Raw genomic sequence first — 22,003 nt, 5'->3', positions numbered from 1 at the left:
AGTGGCGGCGCAGACAAGACACAAATAACTCTGATTAAAACGTGAACCTCACCAGGCCCTGAAACGCAGAAACCACAGGTCTTGGGAGCTGGGCACGTGAGTGGGGACACAAGAAGCAGGTGTGTCGACTTTCCAAAAGTCATTTGGGCCCTTGGTCAGAGGCTCTCACTTCCTACTTTGTTAAGGATCTCAACCACAGTGCGAACCAGCTCCTAAGGCCTTAATTTTTTCCAGAACTCTACCCCAGGGCCTAGCACTTGCTCCAGGGGATAGTTTGCACAGAGAGCTAGTCACACACAGCGAGTCCCCAGCATCATTCTCTTCCTGTATTAGTCAGCAAACTGTGAGTCATCATAGTATTTCTAGACGCAGAGGACCAATGAAGCACGTGGGGTTTCTTAACCCCAGTCAGAAGCAGAGATAATGGCCCTTCCTGTCTACAGTCACTTCTCCGTTCCCTGACCCGCGTGTTGTCACGTCACCAAAATGCCCAGAAAGGACAGAAATTGCGTTCGGTTGACCAGGGAAGTGATTTCTAAGTGCTGGCTCTGCACCTCCCTAGGACATCCAGAAACCGCAGCTGGCTCGCACAAGATGATGCACTACGGCGCCGGGCTATGACAGAAAGCCGGCAACTCGGCCTGTTGCCCCCTTGGTGTAACACGCTAATATTATTTGAAAATTAAATATTGCTTTTGATGAGAAGAGGATTGGATTGGCAAGTGTTTTAAAACTTAAGTCTTGGGCACCTGGGTGGCTCAGTTGGTTAAGCGACTGCCTTCGGCTCAGGTCATGGTCCTGGAGTCCCGGGATCGAGTCCCGCATCGGGCTCCCTGCTCAGCGGGGAGTCTGCTTCTCCCTCTGACCCTCTTCCCTCTCGTGCTTTCTGTCTCTCATTCTCTCTCTCTCAAATAAATAAATAAAAATCCTTTAAAACTTAAGTGTTTCTTTTTTTATTGTGGTAAAAGTTGCCATTTTAACCATTTTAAGTGCCCAGTTCCGAGACATCGGGTACATTCGCAGTATTGTGCAACCATCCCCACCATCCATCTCCAGAACGTGTTCCTCATCCCAAACTGAAACTCTATTCCCCGTTAAGCACTAACTTCCCCTTTTCTCTCCCCCAGCCCCAGGCACCCACCATGCTGCTTTCTGTCTCTATAAATTTGCCTACTCTAAGTACCTCATAGAAGTGGAATCGTACAGTATTTGTCCTTTTGTGTCTGGCTTCTTCCACTGAGCATAATGTCTCTAAGGCTCATTCATGTAGTAGCAGGTGCCAGAATTCCCTTCCTCTTTAAGACTAAATAATCGTCCATAATATGGACAGATGGATTGTGCTTACCCATTCACCAGTTGATGGGCATGTGGGTTCTTTTTACCTTCCGGCTGCTATAAATAGAGCTGCTGCGAACACTGGTGAACAGACTTCGGTTCAAGGCCCTGCTTTCAATTCTTTGGGGTCTATACCTAGGAGTGGAATTGTTGGGTCATATAGTAATTCTATGTTTACATTCTGAGGAACCGCCATACTGTTTTCCACATTCCTACTGATGGTGCACATGATTTCTGATTTCTCCACATCCTCGCCAATGTTTGTTGTTTTCTCTTTTTGCTTTCTTTTTTAAATAATAGCCACTCTAATGGGGGTCAAAATTTTGTCTGTTTACATTTTCCAGAGCTCGTTTTTGAAAGTGTTCCCTGATAGAGCAAAAGGGTCGTGGAATTATTCCCAGTTATTCCCACTCAGGGGTGGTTGGGGGCCTCCCACACCCTTCAAAGCTTTGTCATCTGGAAATAAATGATCATTACTCAAAACTGTAAATGAGGAGTCCACCTTCATCTATTGGCCTACAGAGTCAGCCGGCTTTGGCAAATTCTCTTCATGTGCCACCCAGCCATGGACCTGCGAAAAAAGTCTAGCTCCCCACAACTGTGCTCACCTCCTTGGCTCCGAAACAGAGACTGGCCAAACATGGTAGCCCGCTACAGGGGGGAAAGCCAGCTGGAACCTGTGCCTTTGGCTTCAAATCCAAAGCCCCCCAAAGCAAAGCAAGACTTGGAATACTTTCTGATGAAATAGGGCTACGCATCTTTCGGGCCTTCAGGGCCACATTTAGGCCAAAGCTCTATGATAATTTCCTGAAGTGTCCGCTTCCCTTTTTTCTGTGTCCCTAGCTCCAATAGCCCAATCAAGATCTGTGAGCTCAGTGCGATTCCCAGCTGCACATGTCCTAATCCAACAGGAAACTTGGTTAACATGGGAGAAGGGCCAAAGTATGGAAGAAAGAGAGAACTGTCACCTCTTCACTTACTCCATTCTGTCTCAGAGGCCTGTGAGTCCACTGGGAGGCAGGAGCCACGGAAGGCTGTGCTGGGGGCCTACGTGGGTCTGCGGTGGCAGTGGGATCCCTTCGGACCTGCGTGTGGCTTTTAGCTTTCAACAACCTCACTCCTTTTGATGGGAGGGACTCAAACGATAAGCCCTCATCTCATGACAACAAAGCACAATAAACAGACAGAGCATCATGTGTCACTGTGGGCAAAACCAACGAGATCCAATAAAAATCCAAACTTTTTCAACTCCTTAAGAAAAAGCAGAAACTTTTTTCTTTGGCGGGGGGAGAGGGGTTTTGCTTTAACCATAAACAGTGTTCTATCCTCTGCTGCCCTCCTCAAGCTCACGAGGAGCCAGTCAGGGCACACGCATGGCCGCATTACGCAGCAGGCCCAGATCTTGGGATGTGTCAACCCCCAAGGGACAGAAGAGGCTAAAAGTACAAATGGACTCAGGAGAGGCTTCCTAAATCTGTGCTATGGGGCCATTAACGGGTTTGAGAGGGGGTGGCTGGGGAGGATGCGGGAGGGAAGGGGGGGACTGGAGTGGAGCCCTGTTAGTGCGCATGCCCGGCTCGCCGTCCAGCTCTGCACTCAGGGTGTTGGGGCCACAGCTGAACAGAGCAGACCCACTGTGACTTTCCACTCACCCTAGACACTTTTTATGTTTTGCTAACTTTTCACTTGGGGGTCACAACAGCAGCTCAGAGCACTTCTGTCCTCTTCTACTCTTTGAAAACCTTCCCTGGCTTTACAGAGACAAATAAGCAGGTCGTTTCAGAGAACGCTGAAAAAGAAAATAATTTCTACACTTTGTTTTTAAACATCTCATCTTGAGCACCTCAACTTCAGCAAAGTTCATGGTTTCTCCTCAAGTATGTTAAGGTGAAATGAACAAACAAACAAAAAACCCACAAAAACTTGATAGGAGGTTTCTGAAAATGGTTGCCTTTTGAGCCTTCATAAGGCAATTACTAAGCAATTATAAAATTCGATCTGTTGATCTCTATTATTGAGGCCTCCGACGGGGGGGCTTTTTTGCACCCCCGTCAGTTTCGGCGTGGACTGTACTGAGTGTCGGATCGTCACTCCAAGGATAGAAAGTACCGCTGATGTTCCAAGGGTTAGCACTTGACAAGCAGCGCATTTTAAATTTCTGCTTTTTGAAAAAGGGACATAGCTTTGAGGTGGAGGATCATTAATGATTCTCAGAAGCCAGAAGAGAAACAGAAAGAAAAACCAGATTCTGGGTAATATTAGTACCAAGTTCTGAGAGTGCATTTCCCAAATTCAACACTCTGTGGAGTTTCATTTCATGGCAATTCAGAGTGGTTGAAACGAAACTTGGTCAACACGGGGAAACTGGGCCCTACATTTTCAAAAATGTATGTTACACTGTGTCTAATTATATTTCCTCCCAAAGCAGCTAAAAAAAGGCTTCCCCAAACGAAATAACATTTTGTGGCCCAATTTAGAAAGAAAGGAAAAAGTAAGCTTGTGTGTACAGTCGTGCTCGCAGACAAAATGAAGACGCGTATTCAGGAAAAGGCTGCCCCATCTGGCAGAGAAGATGTGTGCAGAGCCGGCCCTGGCCGTGACCCAGGGGCACCGGGAACCTGACTCGCCGCCCCCATCCTCCCGCGCGTGGTGACAGCTTGCCCAGAGGCCTCCGCTCTTGCACTGCAGTGGGACTAACCTCCAAAATGAGATCTGTGATGCTTCGTGCCAGAATTAGTAAAAGACAAATGCTAGGAAAATTTTCTCATAGCAGGGGAGCAGTGCCGCTCTCCTCCAATCCTTATCCTCAAAACAAGAGAAGAACTAAGGGAAGCCAGTGAAAGGACCGGCAAGTCCAAGGTCACAGGCCCTCCCTGACAAATATATGGTGCATCTAATTCCGGGGGGTGGGGGGGGCGGGTCCAGTATGTCAACAAAGAGCTGTCACCTGCTTTTAAATGCTCATAAACAATTTGAGACTAGAAGAAGTTTCCCCCGGGCCACCATCTCTCCTGACTCTCTCTCTCTTTTTCTTAAATTTAAATTTTTTTTTAATTTTAAAGTTTTTTTTTTTTAATTCAAGTATAATTAACACACAGTGTCATATTAGTCTCAAAAGCACACTTACTGTGATGAGCACTGAGTTAGTGTATAGAATTGTTGAATCATTACATGGTACATCTCCTGAATCCTTCTCTGGTGGAAAGTGGAGCTGGCGTAACTTTGACAAGAATAGACGATTCTCTTGGTCTAGCCTGGTTTTATCATTTCTGTTTTCCATGAGAGGTCATGGTGCAAATGTAAAGATTTTAATTTGCAGTGCTAACTGCGACAGCAGTAATTAAAGGTTCTGCTCCACTGAGCAGGTGAGTACAGCCTTGGAAATTCAAACCAAGAGGAATCTTGAGTTTCTGCAAAGGTTCTTGTGGGAGGCTTGGGAGTGGATGTGAGTGGTGGTGGGGGGAGGGGGGGAGGCACCCCTGCAGGTTCAGCATGGGTGCTCTGAGTGCTGGCATCCATCTGGGGCCCCCGAGCAAGGCTCCAAAAACACAATGCAGACAAGGGACACCCATCCCCCACGCCAGTGACTAAGCAGAAGCCGCGTTCCTGTGGGCACTGGTGCTGGGTGGCCGGCAGGGCTGGCCCGTGCTCTCCCTGCTGTTGGCTCTCTGTGCCTGTCAGCAGCAGTCCTGGGGCCTGCCCCCTGCCAAGCAACCCCCCCTCCCTGGCCCCGCAGCCCGTCGTGTCCCCCACCCTGTGCCGTCTCCCTCAGGCCCCACTTCAGACCAAGCTGCCCAGATCCCCATGGCAGGCCCAGCCCCTCAAGGAGGCAAGATGGCAACTTCTCTCAATTCATCCCCGGTCTCTGCAATTGCTGGGTGTTCACCGGTGCCCTGGCTGAGGGGACGGGAGGCTTATCGGTAAAGGTAGAAAGTGTAGCAAAGCCAGGAGGGGCCTCATCCCGCCTTCCTCAAGGCAGGCTTGGTTCCCCTCCTGCCCTTCTCCAAATCTGTCCAAACAATATCATGTGCCTCTTTGGTCTGTTTCTCCACAGCTGCCCCCTTCCCCTGTGTCTCGGCCTGCCTCAAGGATCAGATTTCAGGCCTTTTTGTTCTTATTCCAACTGGCCCTCATCCACATCCCTCCTCCCCAGGATGCCGCACTCCCAGCTCTGCAAACCATGAGCACTGAGGGCCCTCAAGCTACCTCCTTGATGGACCTGCTTTCATCCCTGAGCAAATGTAAGTTCCATTCACCAGCGGCTGGTGGTAAAATTGAAGTCCTAACTGATTTTTGTGAGTATCTCCAATAAGCCTTCAGGGAGAAGAGCCCTAAGTTATGGAAACAAAATTCACCTCAATTAAGAACAGAGATGTCACCCAACCTTGGGAGTAGAGTGGGGAGATTTGGGGATCATTACAATCTAACACACCAGGGCTGGGTGTCCCGACTGCAAAGAGTCCCTCCCTTCATAATTCCAGGTCCACATCCCTCATCTGGAACTTCAAACCCAAAAAGCTCGGAAAGCCTATTTTATTTTGGTAAAATTGGCATCAAAATTTATTTGGGGACAAAAATTGATGTGGACTTAGTTAAATATTCATATTTCTCCGCAAGAATAATGAAATGCTGCCCCAGGTTCCACCAGACGCTTGTGTGATATTTGGCAAATGCACCATATTACCTTTCTAAAGTCCCAAACGTTCTAAACTTGGAACTGCATCTGACCTCCGAGGTGGCAGATCCCAGCCCGGGGCCTGCACTAGCCCTGATTGACCACGAAGCGTGTGCCGGGCCCGGCTCTGAGTAATTGCAATTCAGCGCCTCCTTTGTCTTCCAATGTCGCAAGAGACCAGCACTCCTCCTGGGCTCAAATGCAGCAGAGGCTCAGAGGGGCTGAGTGACATTGCTCCCGGCACAGAGTTCGGTCAGTGTCGGTGCCTGGACTTGAACCCCCCACGCCCTCGCTTCAGCTGCTATGCTAAACTGCCGCCCTGAAGCCAGATGGCACTTGCCTTTTCCCTTCAGTGCAAACAAATGGCCCGCTGAAATCGGATCGTTTACTTAACTAGTCGAGTGAAATTGCCAGAGCTGAGAAATACGAGTCTACAAATAAAAAGGAGCTCCTCTAGACGACTGGACTTGGCTTTTCTGCTTACTCAAGAGTTGGGTTTGTCAGCTTACATTCAGAAAGCACTCTTTTCAAAAACCAAAATCTGGGTTAAAATGAAGCCCCAGTGCCTCTGGGGTAACCATTATCACACGTGGAGGTAAAACGAGCTAGTGTCCGACACCATGTAGTAGGTCGGGAGGGTTTTCCGAGGCTCGGTTTGGCCAAGAACACGTTCCCCTGCAAGAGTGAGCAGGGCCGAGCTCTCAGGCCTTCAAGCGAATGGGGAAAGGCCATGAGAAGGAACAGCAGAGCTGCCGATGTGCCCAGAGGCCCACTCCGCGTTTTGGCTAGAAGAGTGCCATGGACCGAATGGGGAGCTGGGCGAGGGGCAGTGAGCTAGAGACCCCCGCCAGCGGGGCGGACACGGCCTGGAGCTGGCTCGATGGGGCAGAGCCTGGAACAGGGAGAACCCACGAGGCTAGTAGGTTCCACAACTGCTGTCTGTCTTGTCTGAAGAGAGCACTACCTCTCAGCCCCCAGAAACGGGATCTGGAGACTCGGGGCCAGGAGTTAGTCTTAGTGATAGCAAATCTCCATTGGCAGGTACTTCGTGCGGCTGGGCCCCGTTCATCATGCCTCGGATGCATTAATGCGTTTAATCCTCAACCAACCTATCATAGCCTATCGCCCTTTTTGTAGGAGATCCCGGCAGGAGCGGGAGACTCTGGACTTAGCAGCCCACGCACGGGGTTACACGTATGGGCTCTACAGACAGACAGACTCCCTTCTCTGGCCCTGAGCTGCTGTGTGACTGCTTTGTGCCTCAGTCTTCTCGGCTTTTCAGGGAGCGCTGAGGGCCTCTGTCTCTGAGAACTAAAATGAGAAAAGGCAGGCGAAGCACGGAGTGGCAAGCCCGGCCCGAGGGCACGGGCCAGCACGGGCAGGGAAGGCCCCTCGCGGCAGCAACCACCTCCCACTCGGGGAGCCCAGCCTCTCCCCTGTGCTGGTGGTGGTCGCCTTGGGGAGCTTGGCGGCTGGGCTTTCTCCTGAGCACTTTCTCCAGCTCACCCAGGGAATCAGTTGGGTGTGATGTTCACGCCTCCAGGCATTAAGGATTCTCCCTCTGAGGCCACACAGTCAGGCTACAAACGTACCCCACTGAGGCCAAAAAACCCCAGAGGGCTCATAGTGTTAGATGGTGATGTGTCCCCAGGCCGAGGCCCTTGCCTGCCAGGGTGAGAGCTCCAGTGGTGGAGCTCTGTGAAAACAGATGGCAGGGGGCCTACGGCGAGCTCAAACACAAGTGCTCCCGGAGCACGGCACACACGGGCCTGCTGCTGGCCCGTTCCTCTCACCAAGAACCGGTGCCCTGGCGTGAGCTAGCTCTCTGCTTGCCGATGCTTCGTGAGGCCCGGAGGAAAAAGACACGGCTCCTATCCTCCAGGGGCTGCCCCGGTCACAGGCATCCAGGGCTCTCAGAAGAGAGGTCAGCCGCGACAGGTGCCTCCCCCTCAGGCCCGGTCCCGGGCCAAGCTGTCCTCCGCGGCTGCTCCACAGAAGAGGGAGGCAGCGTGGGAGACAGAAGTACTCAGGGCGGTCAGGGAGAAGCTTCCTGGAGGGGAGGGCGCCTGAGCCTCTGGAGCTGTAGGAGTGAGACAGGACAGAGAAGGTGGGGAGGGACAGCCAGGCACAGGGGATGGAAGGAGTAAGGCCCAAAATGCAGAGTGGATGATAGAAGTCAAGTGCCAGACGGGGCCCGATGAACACTGAGTCCGAGAAGGTAGCTGGAGCCAGGTGATGGGCCTCCGGAAACTTCTGAGCAAATGTGAAACACGATCAGATTCCTGTTACATCGGGTCTCTTGAAGGTAATGTTTTGAGTGATGGCTGGTTTATTGGGAAACCACTTTAAAAGTCAACTCTGAGTTCAGACAAAGAACCAAGAGGGCCTGAACTCGGGTAGGGCTGAGACCATGGGAAGGAGGGACCAGGATGGACAGTGCCCTGGGTAGGCAGGCATCTGACATGGTCCTCAGCGACCCCTGCCTCCTGGTATTCACACCCTCATGCTTGTGTCTAATAAACAGAATACAGCAGAAGAGATGGGACGTCACTTTCAAGATGAGGTTCTAAAGACCATGCCCTCTGACTTGCAGGCACTCCCTCTGCCTCTCTTGCTGGCACGTTCTGTCTTGCTTACTCAGATGAAGCCGGCTGCCATGTTGTGAGATGCTCTATGAAGAGGCCCACATGGCAAGGAACCAAGGGAGGCTGCTAGCCAGCAGCTCATGAGGAACTGAGGCCTCAGTCCAACCTCCTGCAAGGAACTGCTTCCTGCCAACAACCTCGGGAGTGAACTTGGAAGCAGAACCTTCCTGGTTGAGCTGGAGATGAATGCAACCTTACGAGCGACTCAAGGCCAAAGACCCAGCTAGGTGATGCCAGGACTCCCGGCCCAGAGAAACTGCGAGGTGATATACGTGTGTTGTTTTAAGCAGAAGTTTTGGAGTAATTTGTTACCCGGCAAGAGATAGCCAATACAGGCAGGGGTCGGAGCAATGATGGGGGGCATCTGCGGTCGACACCACCCAGGAAGGACCAGCTGAGTCTGGTGATCAGATTGTAGGAGACGAGGGAGAGGGAGAAGTCACAGTGATTTTGAGAAGAGCACAGGCTCTGGACTAAGACTTCCTGGTTTCCAGCTCCTGCTCTGCCCCTGGCTATGTGACTCTGGGCAAGTCATTTCAACGCTCCGAGCCTCAGTTTCTTTGTAGAATGGAGATGCTAAGAGTAACTACTTTCTCTGTATCTGTCCTTTTCATTTAGAACCTGCCTCAGTGTCCGCTGGAGCTGCTCGGCAGAAGTTTGCTGTGCCATTTCGAGAAGGCTCAGTGTGCGGCCTTACGCCAGCAGGGACAAGATTTAAGTGCTTTGGTGCAATTTCCTTGCATCCTGCGAAGCCTCCACTAGCCCTGTGTGAGGGAACACGCCGCACGGTCCGGTGCAGGGACTTGTCTCCCCTGGCTCCCTCCCCTGGCAGCACCTTCTGGGGGCACTTTTCCTCCCAGAGAAGGTAAGTGGCCTGCACAGGAACTGAAAGCATAACCTTGGCCTCATTAATACTGCACTTGGACCACACGGAATTAGCTGGCTTAGATAGACTTTTCCAGAGTCGAGTCCAGTCTCAGAGAGGACTACAGGCTGACTTGCCTCCAAAGCCAGGTTACCAATAGCACAGACCACGGTTCTTATTTCCACCAAAACCAAGGAACGCGACCAGACGTGAGCTCGTCTTACCTGTCTGGGCAGAGAAGGCATGGAGTCCGGGGCCACTGACCGCTGAAAGCGCTGGGGCTGCTGCATCATCTGCTGCAGGAGGAACGAGGAGTGGTCAGGCTGCGGCTGCTGCAGCTGCAAGGTGGCAGTGGTGGTGGACGAGGCGGTGGCAGAGGAGGCCGGCGGCGGCTGCTGCAGGTAGTGGAGCAGGGACTGCTGCCTAGAGGTGGCAGGCATGGAGGGCATCTTCTGGGGGCCCGGCTCGGAAACGAAATGCGACAGGGGCTTGGTGTTGCCAAAAGTAAATGGCTCCGGGACTCCCGGGCTGGGGCTGGCCAGCCCCTGCTGCATGATCATGCTCAGGGTTTTGGGTGAGTTGGCGGTCACGGGCTTGAAGATGCTTGCTGACTGCTGGGGGGGGGGGCGGCGGCGGCGGCGGCGGCGGCTGAGTTAGCGCGTTGCCGGAGGGGGGGACGCTCCGGATCAGGGAGCACTGCGGCGTGAAGGACTGCTGCGGCAGGCCCGGGCTGGACAGCTTCTCCGGCCGGTAGGGCGGGGAGGGCCCCGGGGTGCTGGTGGGCAGAGCGGACAGCAGGTGTCCTGGCGGGCTTTTGACACTAGACGACACCAGGTTGGCCAGAAGGGAGCTCTGCGGGCTGAACTGCGCCTGCTGACTGAGAGCGGGGCTGGGGAGCTTCTCGGGAGTGTAGAGCATGGCGGGCCCAAGGGCGGCGCTGCCGCTGGATGCCATGCTGGCGAGTAAGGCGTTGGGCGACGCTTGGAAAGCGCTCCCCGGCAGGTTGCCGGACGCCATGCAGGACACCATGAGGCTCTGCGGGCTGAACTGCGGCGGCGGCGGCGGCGGCGGCGGCGGCGGCGGCGGCGGCGGGGGGTGCGGCGATGGCACCGGGCGGTAAGACGGGGAGAGGCCCGGGGGCGGCAGGCCCGGCCAGCCGGGGCTGGGCCCGGGCTGCCTCGTAGCGGCCCCCTGCTTGCTGGCCGCCAGCGCCTTCAGCTGGTGGGCGTGATGCCACTGAGGCACCGGGAGCGGGGGCAGAGTGACAGGGAGCACCCCCTGGACCTGGCTCTTGGCCTGTGCCGCCGGAGAGCTGGGCGAGGCCACCTGCTTACTGGTGGAGGGAATGGCGTAGCCGAGCCCGGCCGGGGAGGGCGGGACTTGCAGCGCGGCGGCAGGGAGCTGGCTGCAGCTAGAAGCAAACTCCTTGCTGGACCCCAGGCTCTCCAAGTGTGGCATCTGAACCGGAGGCTTGGCAGTTGTACCCAGGGTCGCCTGCGGGTGTTCTAAGACCAGTGGTTCTTCCGGCTTGCTCCCCAGGATCTTCTCGAGATCCAGGTCATTAGGAGAAGGTTCTTGAATTTTTGTTAGCTCCTCCAGGAGATCTTGAAGTTCCTGGTCCACAGCCGGCACGCTGTTGGCTTTGTCATAGTAGGGGCCAGTGGGCCCTTTCAGTCCCACTTCTGCAGCCGGCGGCACCACGAATGGTGAGCCCATGACATTGCCATTCATGGGATTCGCTTCGAGTGGCAACGAATGGCCCGTTACTCCCACAGCCGAGGGACTGGGGTTCATGGTTAGCGGAGGAACCTGCAGCTCCGCACAGGACGTGCTGGGGTGGGCGCTCGGGCCCATAGAAAGGGTAACGTCTTCCAGGCAAGGCCTCTTGATTTTATTAGGGTAACCCCCGTCAGCCATGCCTGGAAACTGGAAATTATCTCCTTCCTGTCTCCTCTTAATGGTTCCCTGTGGCAGAGAGAGAGAGAGAGAAAGAGAGAGGGAGAGAGAGGAATTTTTATAAAGCCTTGGCACATTAAAGCTAATGAACAGGAAACTTGCAAAATAGAACATCTCTCAGTTTCGAGACTTATAGTTGTCAAAACTATACAATACGGCCTATTTTGGGAACCATAATGCTTGCTTCTTTGTTGCTACGTTTCATTTAAACTGTCTTGTTACACTTCAAATTAGACATTATGCTGTCTGTGTACGAAACACCACAGGAAGTCCCACAGAGGGTCTTCTCTGCCCGAGTAAGGGGGAGCTCAGCTCAGCTCAGCTGTGCGGGAGCCACAGAATGAACTGTGCCCCAGACGGGCGTTTGTAGGGCACACTGCGAATACTTCAAGTACTTCCGATTCCTACCTGTCTACAGAGACCCCCGTTTCTAAAAAGGAAAAGCGTAACATAGACGTTGAACTTGCAGGTTGCCTCCCTGACTTGGTTAAATGCATCAGACTGTGGTGATACAATGGACCACAACAGAGCCTTTGGAGGAAAGTAGATCCGGCTGTGTACTCTCGGGTAGCTGTCCGAGCTATACTGTTTAGGGGAAACACAAGATGCAGACCTGTCAGTGGGGCACGGGCTCCACACACCTTGCTAGGTGCATACAAAAATCACTTGGAAGAACATACAGGCGACCATTTGGAGTAGTCATCTCTTGGGGATGACTGGCGAGGCCCTTTCTATTCTCTATGGTTTGGTATTGCTTGTTTGTTTTTACTGAGAATGACTTATAACCACGCCCCCCTCCCCCCCTCAAAGTATAAAGCTATCTAAATAAGAAATTCCTCTCTGCAGATGCATCCTCAGGTTGGGGAGATATGGAACAACAGGAAAAGGACCCAATCTGCGATCTGCACCTTGGGGGAGCTGCTCACCATTTATAAAAGCATAGCCTTTGGGAACAAAGCAGTTAGTGATGCAGTATTTCCTACTCGTTCAAGGCTTCGTACAATCATCTGTGGCTGTCATGTTAATGACCGTGACCTGCAAGTAGAGGGAAAAGCGAGTGGGGTGGAGTGGAGGAATGTGTGGGAAGAGAGGGGCTTGGAAAGCACCTACAGCCAACAGTGGAACAGATATACGGTGGACCCTTGAAAATGGCCCCAAAACTTAACTACTAACAGCCTACTGTTGACTGGGAGCCTTACAGGAACATAGTCGGTTAACATGGATTTGGGATGTTACATGTATTATTACTGTATGCTTACAACAAAGTAAGCTAGAGAAAAAGAAAACGTTACTAAGAAAGTCATAAGGAAGAGAACATACATTTACAGTACTGTCCTGTATTTATCGAAGAAAACTGCATATAAGTGGACCTGTGTAGTTCACACCTGTGTTGTTTAAGGGGCAACTGTATTTCTCTTGATGCAATTTTTCATGTAAGAAACCCCTGTTTAGCTTTAGAACTCTCACTGGGACATTTGTTGTCGATCCTTTGACGTCCCCCCATGTTTGGCTCACTGGTGGGGGGGGTAGGGTCAATGTGTGTGGGGGGGCCACCTGCTAACACCCCACTGGCCATGACTCTCATGACAGAGTGAACATCAAAAGAGATCCCCCAGGGCTGCACATCTGAGGCTTTGGTGCTCACCAGATTCACTTAGACACATCCAGATTCCCAGGGTCTCCCACACAAATGAACTGTTTCAGTCTCATCCAGAGCAGGGTCCAGGGGTGTTTTCAAAGCTCCTGGGCTGATTCTGATTCTAAATGCATCATCTCATGGTGTTGCTCTGAGTAGTAAGCAAAAGAAGCAGATTCTGTGGTGCCCAGTAAATCCTCCCTGACTGGTGGCTGCCATTACCAAGGGCAGCCATGGAAGGGCCTTGGAAGTCCAACCCTGTCCTAGGAGAGACAGGGGCCTTGACACCCAGGGAAGGGGAAGGGCCCCGATGGCAGGACACGGTCTCATTTCCACAGAAGGGGTCCCACCAGCTAGAGTGAGGGAACTTGCCTCCGTCTTTGCCTTTTCTCTGCAACGTGAACAAGGGCACTTTGAGGGGCAGCTCTGCCATCAAATCCACCTGGGGCCTCGGGACTCGGGGCCGGCAAGAAAGGGCTGAGGAGGGGGGAGCAGGCACAAGAAGAGGCCAATCCATCCATCTGTGCCCACTCTTCCTTCCAGGGACGGTGGACTCTGTATCGGCCCACGGCAAGTGTTCAGTAAATAGCAGCTGAATGAATCAACGGACACATGAACCCAAATGACCTGGCGCGCAGGGAGCTCTGCTACGTGTTTTCCTGGCCATTCATTCAGTCAATTACGGGGCAGCCAACAAACGAGTCACTGAGTCCCAAACTGAAATTCTGTTTCATCGACATTCTCTCAAGGAGTTCAAAGAATTCCAATATGTTGGAAGTAGAGATGGATGAAATGGATCAATAAGGGATGAGTGAGGACGGGTGTCACCCCAGATCCCCTGCAGTGGCCGGGCTCAGTGTGCAAAGACATCGGCGTCCGTGTAGCCCAGGCACGGGGAGGACGGGGTGGGAGGAACGGGACGGAAGGGGGGCCAGGGGCTGTTAGCTGCAGCAGCCTGGAATCCCTGGCAGACTCTGTGGGTTCTTGGACCTTTTCCTCAGTCGTTTGTCTGCCGTTACTTTGTTGGGAGGTGGGGGAAGGCTGGGCACGACCACGGGATGCTACAGCTCCTAGGAGGAACCACTGGCAAGGGAAAGCAGTCTCGAACTCTCCGAAATGAGAGGGCCCGTGCATCCAACTCTTCAGGCCCCCGAGCCAATGCTCCCCCCTCAGTTCCAATGCTGGGGCCCAGCCGGCTCCTCAACAACAAAGCGGACCCCGGGGCGCCCCTGCAGGGTGTTGAGGGCTAGCCCACTGCTGGCGAATCCAATTTGCGCGAGTGGGTGCTGCCCTTGCTGCTCGAAGCTGGCAGCTGGACGCCTCACTGGACACTTTGGGAGGATGCCTGATCAGGGGCCGGGCTGGCCTTGCTGTCCCTTGGGGTGCAGTGCGGGGGCGGTGCCGGCTGAGGCGTGACTTCAACAGGGCAGGCGGGGGGGTCTCTTTTGCGCTTCCCTTTTTCAATGGACTTAAGAGAGACTTGGCTTTGTTGGAGGCCTCGGCCCCGTGTTTCGGGTTTTATGCCGAGGGCTTTCAACAGGCAGCCTGAAGCACCCTGGCTGAATGGCCAGAACCGCAGCCAAGCCTGCACGAGGCCAAGGGAAGGCGGCTGTGTTCACACAGAGGTGCTCACCGAGGCATGGAGGTCTACTGACTTCTGCCCCTAGCTAGCTACAGGCTGGCTTCCATGCCTCCCGTCGTGCCGTCCCAGGATGTGTTACTCATCTCTATGTCCAACAGCCAGCTGGGCCCCCCCCCCCCCCCCCGACCAGTGCCACACTGGTGCCTTGGCCGGGTCACCTGGGCCAGCGGGTGCTGGGCTGAGGTCGGCGTCACTAATTAGACTAATCCCAAGGCCACCATTTTAGAGCAAGTGCAACGGAAGCTGCTAGTTTGGAACGACTTCCCTCTCAATGTCATGTTGTTGGTGGCGGGTCCCTCACTAAGCTTCCAGACCCTTCTAAAAAACCCTTCCAGCTTTGCACATGTGCCGTTTTCCAGCCTGTGGACTCTGTGACAGCAAACTATTGGTCCCAGCTAGCAGCTCTTTCCTCAGGCCACATATTGTACATGGTCCCGCTAACTGTGAGATTTTTTTTTATATATAATAAACAAATCAGAAAAAAATAAGTAAATCAGTAGACAGTGACAGGATTTCTAGAGATCACATCTCAACCTTCTCTTTTTACAGAAAACAGAATGGGATGTGATTTGCTTGTGGTCACACAGCTAGTTAGTGGACAAGAACACTAGACCCCAGGTGTCCCAACTCCCAGCCTGAGCCCTCACAGGTCAGCCTTTGGTGGTGGGGGGGTGGGCAGGGTGGGGTGGGGAAGTAAGGAAGGTTCCCTGGTATCTTTTAGAAAAGAATGACCATCTCCATCCCCGAATGCCTGCAGAGTCCCATTTCATAAGCAGGCCGACAGAGCCACCAATGTGATCCACACAACCATATGAACATTCATTAAAATGCATTTGAAAGCATGTGATGGCTTCCCCACCCCCTAAATAATGAGAAGAGTAAGGCTACCCTTCTGATAGGGGCCAAGTTCAGCTCTGAAGTCAGTATTATTTCTGGTTCTGTCTGAACAATGACATGGTGATTCTTCCCTTTCTACATTTTTAGTCCAGAAGGACAAAAAGGGCAAGGATTTCTTGGAAAAGGTCTAGATTATGAGAGTATAATCCGGCCTCATAAAATGGGCATGAGAAGAACAAAGAATATATGTATGTGTGTAATCTAAATGTGTATATTCTAAATATATATACATGTAAAATACATAAATATATTACTCTTCCCAAAGAAATCTAGCAGGCTGTTATAAACACTTAATTTTGGAAACTCTAGCCAGAGGTTTAACATGGGCACCAACAGAAGGCCAGCAGAAATATGCACGGTTCCTGCTGGGTAAGAACGTAGGGGGCCAAAGGTGTCCAGGAGAGATCAGTTCAGGGAGCCTCATTTTCCCTGCAGAGGTGGCCGGGCACATAGGGCCTGGACGAAATTGTCAAAAAGGTGGAAATCACCTGTGGCTTATTAGCTTCCGCCTTCTCCCCCCCCCCCCCCCCCACTGGTGCCTCCCACAGGTCAGCTTAGGCCACTCTACTGGTACTTCTCTCAGTCTCTCTCTCAAGTACATCTGTACTCCATCAAATCCTTCTTCAGCACTGTTCTACGTTCCCGGAGTCTCCAAAAACCTGACGTTGGCCAACTAGATTGGATCTCAATCTTGGAGATCCTTGGAGACAAGGATGGCCCCTAGTAGACTTGCTCAGAAGGAATAAAGACATCGTGGGGCACGGTGGAGGTAGGAAGGGAGGGAAGGAAGGAATATGCCCGGATATACACGGGGGATGAGATGAGTACCCAGGTGTATAGTCTATGTTTCATGTGCATGTTTGTTTTTCAGAAAAATCTCCTCGCAAACTGAAACTGACCTTTTTGTAGCTCAAACAGGATTTTCAGCATTTCCAGAATTGCAAGACGGGAGGCTTTGGACAAGTCCAGGGTGGCTGGGAATGGCAGGGAACCCTGAATGCTGATTGGCTTCAACAGGAGTCGGTTTGTCTCAAGCACGAATCTCTGCTAATAGGTGGTCTGGAGCAAGAGTCTCAACCTACAAATGGGGAATTTGTTGGTGCCCCTGCCTTGCCCTGAGCCAGCAGAAACTGCAGCCTCAGCATCCGACGCAGGCAGCGGCAGGCAGGGGGGCGGGACAGAGCCCTGGAGGAGGCACCGGAAGACCTGCATTTAAGTCCTAGCTCCTCCATTTGCTGTGTGACTGTGGGTGAGTCACTCCCCCTCTCTGAGCCTCAATATCTTCTTCTGTGAAATGGGTCCTGGGCCTGCACTGTGTGCCTCACGGCATCACTGAAGCATGCGGTGACAATTAGCGCTCTCGTTCTCCAGGCCCTGGGTCCCCGTGCTGCCCCACTGCCCTCCAGCATAGGCCTCGGCTTACCCGCCGACAAATAAGGACATGCCCACTAGAAGTGGGGGGAGGCGAGCCCCCCACCCCCGCTGCGCACCGCTGCCCACACTCTGGGCCCCGGCCCGCTGCCATGGCACTCTGCCGCCCCAACCTGAGGACTTGCGGCTTGAGCAAGCGTCGGCCAGAGCCATCTAAGCAGCAAGCCCAGCAAATGCATTTTCTAGAACTGCATTCTCCCTTTCTGTAGTGGACACACGCCAATTGCAACTCTTAAGAATGGGCCCAAGCCCATAGGCGCATGTAGCTTTATGGAGCTCGTAATTCATATTGTTCTCCGCTCCCCCCGCCCCCGAGAAGACCTGAAGTGTTCTGCCACCCAACACGGGGTTCTTGAGCACTAGCCTTGCACTCCTAGCTTGTCAGAACTTCCAGACCCTGAGAGACAGCCTGGTACCTCCCACTCACATTAGGACTGGTGAGGCCTGGAGCCAGGGAGAGATGCGCCCAAGGGCCAGCTTCTCTGACTCTCAGGTTGGCCTTTCTTTGCAGGAAGAAACCCTGCCCTGCTTTCCTCCAAACACATTCCCATGTAGCATCACTAGTGGGAAAGGATGATCACTTTTGGGGAGAACGGAAAGATGCAGTCAGTCTCAAACGGTTGGACACATTTGGCAAGGCGGGCCTACAGATGAAGCAGGTGCTGCCTGGGGCTGGAACAGAAGCTGAGGGTCGAAGGCAAAGGCCCTGCCCCGGCTCAGATAATCCTGTCTGTGCAGGACCCAGGTGAACAAGCTTCATCTGCTTTTCACTGGAATTAGGCTGATGAGCCCAGAATCATGCCAAGAAGGGGAAAAGCGGAGGCAGAGCCGAGGCTGGAGGCCACCCACTGATGGTGGAGGCCACCAGGGCCACGGGGCAGACCTGGGTGTCTGCGTACAAAGAGGGCAGAAGGGCCTCCAGTGGTCGCCGATGCCCAGCCTCCTCACTTCCTTCTGGGCTGTGCTTCTAAGGACCCTGTGGTATGACTTCTCCTAGGTCCCTACCCCACTCTGGGCCTCAGTTTCCCCAGCTGTAATGGGACCGCGTCCTAGGTTCAGTAAGCTAACGCTGTGACTTTCTTCCTGGACTGCTCCTGTACGGAAATGATGACTTCTCTTCTCCCCCACCCAAGAGGGTCTCTCTCCCTGGGGTGACAGTAGGCCAGGGGCAGTCCAATGGCCCACAAGTGCCTTGGCCATGGGCAAGATGTGCGTATCGATGCCAATTGCAGACCCTCTTACAGAAAGCACAACCTCCTCCAATCCAGTGGGGATCAAATTATGGTCCCCCCCGGATATCTCTATGACTTTTTAGTAAGGAATTACTTTGTGTGTGTGTGTGTGTGTGTGTGTGTGTGTGTGTGTGTGTCTGCGGGCTAGCAGTGTTAGTCCTGAGCATAGCAGGTCTGCACTAGTTGAATCAAGAAAGGCAGCCTGCGATTTTGGTCAAGTGAGCCGTGCTTACTTGCATATTCCACTAGGGTCCTACCAAGTCACCAGTCGCCAGGAAGGCTGCCAGCTCCCCAACCACCTCGAGGGGCGTGTGAAAATCAGTGGTGCTCTTTTAAAGCTTGTTCCTGGAGATCTATCCAGAATGAGAACTCGGCAATGGGCTCTGTCAGTCGTCTGGGCCGATGTCCCCCACCTGTCTGCCCTTAACTCCTTCACCAGCCACTGCCACCACTTTGCATCTCTCCAGTCGGAATCCAGCACATAGGAAATGACCAAAATGGAAGAGAAGGGGACTGAGTTCACAGAGAACACCGTGCCAAAGGCACCATGGTGCTTCCAATTTTCCAGAGGTCATGAGCTCCTATTTTTGATGGCAAAGCCCCCTGGCCGGAGTGAGGCCCGGCTGCCAGGGAATGCCTCTAGAACAGTCTGGGCATCTCCTCAGGCCTGCCGCTTTGCTCATGGTCACAGAGCTATCGTTTCCCGTGCTCTAGGTCAGCTCTTGGTCTACCTCACAGCTCAAAGAAATCTCTGCTCCTGAGAAAACACTCTTTTTCTAGAATGCTCCAGAGAGGTAGAAGATTTCAGAGGTGAGGAAGGAAAGTCCCCACCAGGAGGCTAGGCATTTTTCATAAAAGCCGAACTTCCCTTCATCCGGAGGGTGACAACACCAGTGGAAAACACAGAGAGACATGAACAACACCCAAGACCCCACCAACACTGACACTCCTTAGGCTGGCAGGCCGTCAAGTCTGGTGGACGTGTCGTTAATGTCTCTCTGTTGCCCTGGGCTGTGACTGACCCTGTCCCTTGCTTTCCACATCTCTACCCAGAGCACATACGCAGCTGGACTAGCACTCAGAGCCACCCAGGAAGGTGGAATGCAGCTCTCCTGGTGGCTCTGAAGCCATTTGGTAGGCTCTGCCTCCATACCACGAAGCCCCCAGTGAGGTCCCCAGTCTGGCTGATGACCACACATTGGACGGGAGGCTCTTATACCCTCTCCCTTGCTGTCTGGCCCCTGGCTCCCCAGGCCTTCCTTTCACAAGTGCCCCCATGTTGTCCGGGACTCCAGATGTGGGCCCCATCTGGCAGTGGTTGGCTCCTTGCCAATGCTGATGGGATTGAGAGTGGGGACAGTGGGGAAGCCCCTGGTCTGGGCCCTGATGGGCTGAGTGAGTTTTTAGGGGGGCTGTTGGCGTATTTCAGGGATGGTACTTCTGGTGGCGCTGAGTTGGGGTAACAAGTAGCCATTGATAATCCAAGAGCTGGAAACAAGTCCTGGATCATTTATGAGCCGGAACAGTTTGAGCTGCGTGGAAATCATGCACCACATGGGGTAGTCATGGCACTCCATTCAGATAATCCTAGAGGCTTCTACCTCTGCTCAGGTGAGTGCAAGAGGGATTATCTCTCCTTACAGCAAGTCCCCACTGGATTGCAGATGACAGAGTCAAGGCCATGGTGACAGTCCTGATTTTGTGGGAGGCACTCCTCCCCATTGCTGGGACACCAACTTGAATAGTTTAAACGGGGCAAAGAGAAAAATGGTTGTTTATTGCTCAGTACCTTCCCCTCTGTTCCCAGGTACAGATCTCTACTTTGTGGGGACTGAAACTTAACACAGTTTGGGGGCCCCTCTTTAGGAAAGAGAATATAACATTAAAAGAACAAAATTAGGGGTGCTGGCTGGCCCAGTCAATGGAGTGTCAGACTCTTGATCTCAGGGTTGTAAGTTTGAGGTCTATGTTGGATGTAGAGATTACTTAAAAAAAAAAAAAAAAAAAAAAAGAACAAAATTAGGTACCAGGCCTTGGAAGGTTTGAAGGATGAGTCTTGAATCTTAGGGGCAAGGAGACTTCACTTTGGCCTGTGCCCCAACAATGAGTTAAGTAAAATGGCAACAGGCTTTTGAAAAAGGCAGGAATTTCCTTGCATGAGAAACCAAACAGCTGTGTAGGTGGGAGAAGAATCCAGAGCCACCTGGTTAATCTCGTGCATTCTGAAGGTCACATGCTTGTGAATAAGCACATTTTAGCAGCTGAGTGCCAACTTGTGACTCTAAGATCTACTAACTGTCTGCAGATGTACCAACCACAGTTAGTAAAATTTAGAGCCAGGCTGTTTGAGCTCTGACACCATGTATGCAGAGGCTGGGAAGGGATATGGGATAAGGACCATCATGGTTTTCCCAGCCTTATGGAGCGAGGCATGACTGACAAGTAAAAATTGTATATGTTTAGGTTATACAATGAGATTTTTTTTAATGATTTCGTATGCATATACTCTGTGAAATAATTTAGGTGTTCGTTTTTTTTAAATTAAGGCTCAATTCACAGAGCATTTAATGAACCTTTTTTAAGTGTGCAATTCAGTGGTGCTTGGCTCGCTCACAATGCTCAACAACCAAACTGGGGATAGTAGGGCCCACTGCACAAATCCGTTACAAGATCACATGCGTTTAGAAATGTAAAGCGAGCATAGTACCCAGCATGGTGCACAGGCCAAATAAATATTCTCTCTCTTTCCACTCTTGAAAATGCAAACACATTCTTGGTGGTCCTAAAATAGCCTTTAACATGGTTTACTCAGCAGCATTTGTCATTCGAGGGAGATCTGCCTTTACTCATTGGCTGTACTTCTGAACAGCTGTGGGCAAGGCTAACTTTTGTAAACCAAATCATCATAAAATGCAACAAGAATTTGCCATTGGAAGAAAAAGAATTTGCCATTGAAAGAAAAGCCTCAGTAAATCCTTTTACGAAGTCAAAGATCCCTCATCCAAACTTATGTGCTTTTTAAGGTGTGCACTTGGGGAGAAGAGGCTTTTTTGGTAATGAATCCTAATTTGATTTTGCCCACAAACACATGTTGATGTTCCGTAGCCCCCAAGTGCACAGCAACAGGCGTGGGTTACATAGTGAAAATAATGACAATTTAAAATATTCATTTCTTTCCCTCTATATAAGTGCCTGTGATCACATCATGGAATGGGTCATATAACCTAAAACATTTCCCCTGCCTCGGGGTGTGTGTGTGTGTGTGTGTGTGTGTCTGTGCGCGCGCGCACGTGCACGAGCGTGTGGAACGGTGGGACGACAGTGATGGTAATGATTGGGGGGTGTCCCTAAGGATAGCTCCTTTTTGCTCTACCTCTCTGTTAGAAGCTGCACTGGCTGAGCCCGGGGAAGAAGACTCACCCTGAATTAGCAGAAACCTCAAAACTGTCTCCTTGCAGACATTTATAATGATCTCTGTCCACCCAGAAGCCTGAAGCTGAATTGCTGGTGGAAGCATGGGAGATTTCTGTTTGTTAAAATGCTGCCAATAAAGTAATTTTATGTCAGATTTAACTACAGGAAAGGGCAAGGCATTTCTCAGTTCCTTAGCTGTCATGAGGCTAAAATAAATAGGATGGACAGCAGTCGGCCACCGTACACTCAGCTCTTTGAAGCAGATGTTGGGGGCC

The 22,003-nt window shown here is 52.1% G+C and overlaps 1 protein-coding gene across 1 annotated transcript in view; it reads right to left on the bottom strand.

Moving 5' to 3' along the window:
- The window catches only part of MAMLD1 (mastermind like domain containing 1), a 114,049-nt gene that overhangs the window by 26,435 nt on the left and 65,611 nt on the right, over positions 1–22,003 (bottom strand). Inside the window, 2 exon segments of the mRNA XM_064574669.1 lie at positions 9,745–10,167; positions 10,169–11,485. Coding sequence (XP_064430739.1) covers positions 9,745–10,167; positions 10,169–11,485 — 1,740 coding nt within the window.

This window comes from Mirounga angustirostris, unplaced genomic scaffold (assembly GCF_029215605.1).
Source record: "Mirounga angustirostris isolate CCGP_5_RB_7025 unplaced genomic scaffold, mMirAng1.0.hap1 SCAF_11, whole genome shotgun sequence".
Taxonomy (NCBI): domain Eukaryota; kingdom Metazoa; phylum Chordata; class Mammalia; order Carnivora; family Phocidae; genus Mirounga; species Mirounga angustirostris.
Note: the sequence above shows the minus strand (reverse complement) of the source record. Positions and strands in the feature narration are given on the sequence as shown.